The sequence below is a fragment of the Gossypium hirsutum genome, chromosome A12, assembly GCF_007990345.1.
Source record: "Gossypium hirsutum isolate 1008001.06 chromosome A12, Gossypium_hirsutum_v2.1, whole genome shotgun sequence".
In the NCBI taxonomy this organism is placed as follows: domain Eukaryota; kingdom Viridiplantae; phylum Streptophyta; class Magnoliopsida; order Malvales; family Malvaceae; genus Gossypium; species Gossypium hirsutum.
Genome location: NC_053435.1, coordinates 81,861,999 through 81,866,605, shown reverse-complemented (window position 1 = coordinate 81,866,605; position 4,607 = coordinate 81,861,999). Strand labels below are relative to the sequence as shown.

The window sequence follows — 4,607 nt, the reverse complement described above, 5'->3', positions numbered from 1 at the left end:
TAGGCCTTTTTTGTTTGGTTACTCTTTTTTCTCTGATAATTAAGACATTGTATAATCTGGTACAACTATAAGGATTTATCATATGTTATTGTAAATCACTACCTTAATTTTAAAGACTATGCAATTCACTCCTTGGAACTTGTGTAATCTCACATTATATGAAAAACCAATCTTGATGGAAAAACCTAGGTTCACATAAATCCTGAAAGTTCTTATTTTATGTGAGAGATTTACTTTTTTTTTTATATATATCATGGAAGCTTTAGTAATAGAAGTTGGATTATATTTTGTCCCATTTATTTAAAAATGAGCAAATTAGTCTATGTGCATTAGATCAAAAAGTAAATTGATTATTATTATTAAAAATTAGCATGATTAATAAAATAATCAGATAATTGTATATGGTATGCCATGGGTAACTCATGCTAATGTAAATAGATTAATTTTTAATGGTAAAAATGAATAAAATTTTTAACAGAAGGATTAATTTATTATTTGATCTAACATATAATGATACATATAAGGATTAATTTGCCTATTTTTTTAGCAAATGGGTAAAATGTAATTCAACTCCTATTATAAGGGTCTCAATGAAATTTATATTTTTTTTATTTTTTTAAAAAAAATCTAAGACCTAGCATCAAGTAATACCATTGGTTTCGAATCAAATTTAGAATCGAGTGGGATCATTAAATCAAGGATAAAGCTTTTACAATTGTTTTTTTCGTTCATAAGATTTAAACTTAAGACATTAAATGATATTGAAATTCTTGCTATTCGATTCAATACTATAATGGTTAACAACATATTATAACAAGAGTGTATGTGAAAAGTAAAACCAATAAATCTTTTCATATATGACCCTAGTGCTTACGAATTTGGGAACTAGGTCGCTTCAAGAGCTAAGGATAAATTTTAAAATTATACATAAATTTGTAGTCGAATGTACAAATTTATATATGAAATTTGATTTCGTACAATTTTATACATGAAATATAGTTTTGATTCAATTCTCATAAATTGTTAATACAATTATTGATATAACATCAATTTATATTTATATATTGTATACACATAATTATATTTATCTAATATAAAAAAAATAATGTATTTATTTATTTAATGTGTATAATCGAATCAATATTAAAGTTCTATGTGTATAATCGTACTAAATCAAAGTTCACGTATCAAATTATTTATCAAATTAAAGTTGATGTATAACTTTAAGATTTATACCGATAACTAAATCGATGTATAAAATTGACATTCTTGTTTTACTTTTCTTTATACTAATTATCCTTATTATATATATATATTATATATATTATCTCAGGGTTATTTTTACCTAACATCCTAAAATTATGGGTTAAATTTTAAATTACAATAATATTCGAATTAAGTACTATCGATGTAGTTATTGGTTTTGGCATTAAATGTTGAAGCTAACTTATAATGTGAAAATTTATGATTAGGTTAAAATCAAAATTAGAGAATAAATTAAAATATTGAAATATAATGGAGGTGCTTTTAACCCCTCCCCCAACCCACATCAGTTGTAGTTATAGTCTTTCATTATCATAGCTAGTTAAAGGAAGAGCCGTGATTCCAAGCTAAAGTCTTTAGCTTCAAGCCAAGCAAATAACACCATGGAAAACAGACCCAAATTTGTCAAACAAAGATTTCGGTAATGATAAAGACAACAATAAAACACAAACCATATATGTTACAAGGGGAAAACTCGGAAATTTATGACGGGAGGATGATAAATTTTTTAGGATTAAAGTACAATTTTACCATTATATTTATTTATAATTTTTTAATTTTTTAAAAAATTAAAAGACACCTTTATTATTTTGAGGAGGCCAAGGCTACCACCTACCCTTTCATCTACATGCCTATATATTACGATATTATATTCAAATATTGTGACAAAGCAAAAGAGTATTAAGAATAAATTTCCAATCTAATTCTACTTCAAATTTAATTGGAATCTAATATACCCAACCACAAAACAATGGGATTGACTTTTTAGGATGGAATGTTTTTGTACCCAAAGTCTGGGTACCCTTTTTTGTCTTATATTTAAAAAAAAAATTAGAGAGAATTTATCATCAATGACAGGGTAAATTATACCCAATTCATTAAATTATTAATAAGTTCATATTTTAGTCACACGACTTTAAAAAGTTATAAAATAATTATTGAACTATTCAAAAGTTTTCATTTAAGTTACCGGGGCTGCTAAAATCATTGTTATATAACATTTTCCGTTCGCACTATATACGCCAATCGAAAGCTCTCCTTTTTTACAATTTAGTTTTTTTCATTAACTTTGAATGTCACAAATCTATAAATCAAAATTTAAATAGTTTTCTTCTTTGACCCCTAACATTGATTGTCAGATCGATTTAAATCTAAAGTGTGCTCTTTTACTTGTCGATGGGTACTGATCCACCATACCAATCATCAAATTGTGGCTTGGAGCTCGCTAATTGAACTTTTTTAAGAAAAAAAAAACAACACAGTGACTTAAATGAAAACTTTCAAATTATTCAATGACTATTTTATATATTTTTTAAAGTTAAATAACCAAAATGTAAATTTACTTACTAATACTTGAATGAACTTAACTGAGATTTACCGTTAATGGATATAACGTTAGAAAGCTAAAGACTTGCCATTGAAATAGCTTTATATTTTTAGGTAAAGGACTATAGTTGGAGCAGGTAAACCAGTTTCTTTCTCTTTTTGAAAGAATCAAATATATATATATATATATATAGATCAATCAAATTCCATAGGCGGCCATCCATCCATCATCACCACAATGAACAATGAACAATGGACATCAACAATAATAATAAATTTATCGAAAATAATAATAATTAGCATTATAATTTCAAGATACAATTGGAGCTTCTCAAATGGTATATCTGTTGAGAAACCGCAAATTATAAATACATACTTCCATATATATCACTCATCACTGCAACAAATTCTAGACTTGAATCTGATACAAGAACCCAAAACCCAAATTGGATACAATCTTGAAATTTAAAAGAAGAAAGCAAAGAAAAGAAACCCCATTATATATATATATATATCCTATGATGATGATGATGATCTGTTAGTTCTAAAAAAAAGAAACTTTGAACAAGTAATAATAATATCAACCATGTTAAAAATGGTGAAAAAAAAAATTAAAAACTAGAAAAAGCAGTTCCTTTCTTGATCATCTTCATTTCTTTTTTTTTTTACCATGATCCTCCACCACCTAATACACCATTATTATTCCAAAATCCAGTTGAATTGCTTTGTTCCTTGTTTTGATCATCATCAACTTCATTATTAGTGCTAGAAACTTGTTTCATTTCTCCAAAAGGGAACCCTTGAACACCACTATGGATTGGGAAAGTAGTACTACTAAGGGATGGCTTATAATCTTGCATGGAAAAAAGGGCAGCCGGTGCTGGTGTCGCCGGTGCTGCTGGTGCCGGAACGAAAGAATTCAACCCTCTTGAAACCATCCCGGTGTTGTTGTAGTAGTAGTAGTTATGCTGATGATCATATAAACCAGGCTCTTGCATAGGTGGGAAAGTAAGGTTAAGATCTTGACCTTTATAATGAACCTTATTAGGGTTTTGAGAAGATGATAACAGTGAGAAAGTGGATGGGTTTAGATCTAAAACTTTAGCTGAATCTGAAGCGAAAGCTGTTGATGATGAAGAAGAAGAAGAAGAAGAAGAAGAAGAAGTTGTTGATATTGAAGATCTTTTGTTCTTCCTTGAACCACCACCAACAGGTACATTCCTTAAAGACCCACCTTCAGTCCAATACCTTCTACAAGTCTTACAAAAGTACCTTGGTTGAGTAAGACTATAATTGTTGTAATAACAAAACTTGGTGTTTGTTGAGTTACACCTAGGACAATTCAATTGCTCTGGTGGTCTTGTTTTCTTCTCTAACACTGTTGTTGTTGTCGTCGTCCCTTTTGTGCATGTATTATTATTAGCTACCATCATCTCTTCCATTGATTTCACTTGAAAACCCTTTGAGAACAAAAAAAAAAAATTATTTACTCTTTAAAAAAGCAAAAAAAAAAAAAGGGAAAAAAAGGATCAAAATTAACCTACCTGTGACCATTTATCAGCATCCATTAAGTGATGACTTCACAGAGAGAAAGATATAAAAGAGAAATCAAAACAAAGCCTTTTCTTCGTTTGTTTGGAACTGGGTCTTTTCTTTAGGTGGAAGAAAGAATGTTTTTAGATTGTTTCTAATATGCTAATAGCTTTATGAGTTGGGGATTTTCACTTTATGAATGATGAAAAGAAAAGGAGGAGAAGAAAAGAGAAGTGGGGGTGGGTTTGTTTTGACTACTCATAAAAAAAAAAACAACATTAATTCTCTTCTTCTTCTTTTTTAAAGATCAATGTCTTTTATTGTATGATTATTTTATTTTATTCATTGTTGTGGGTGGAATTATGAATGTGCAACTGTGGTGGGTTTCTCCTTTTTTTGACCTTATAAATGTGAAATAAATAAATAAATATTATTTTTCTTCCTCTTCTTATTAATTCTTATATTCAACAACAATTCCCATTTAC

At 28.3% G+C, this 4,607-nt stretch overlaps 1 protein-coding gene across 1 annotated transcript; it reads right to left on the bottom strand.

The window, feature by feature from the left end:
• Positions 1–2,865: 2,865 nt before the first annotated feature.
• Positions 2,866–4,401, bottom strand: LOC121210906 (dof zinc finger protein DOF3.7). The gene is made up of 2 exons (XM_041082842.1): positions 4,134–4,401; positions 2,866–4,049 (listed from the first exon to the last, which is right to left on the bottom strand). The coding sequence occupies exons 1-2, from the start codon at positions 4,155–4,157 to the stop codon at positions 3,255–3,257; spliced, it is 819 nt and encodes a 272-aa protein (XP_040938776.1). The 5' UTR covers positions 4,158–4,401; the 3' UTR covers positions 2,866–3,254.
• Positions 4,402–4,607: the final 206 nt, after the last annotated feature.

Coding starts and splice junctions, on each gene's coding strand:
- LOC121210906 (XM_041082842.1), bottom strand. CDS start 4,157: ATGGATGCTGATAAATGGTCACAG. Junction 4,050..4,133: donor ATGCTGATAAATGGTCACAG/GTAGGTTAATTT, acceptor TTGTTCTCAAAG/GGTTTTCAAGTGAAATCAAT.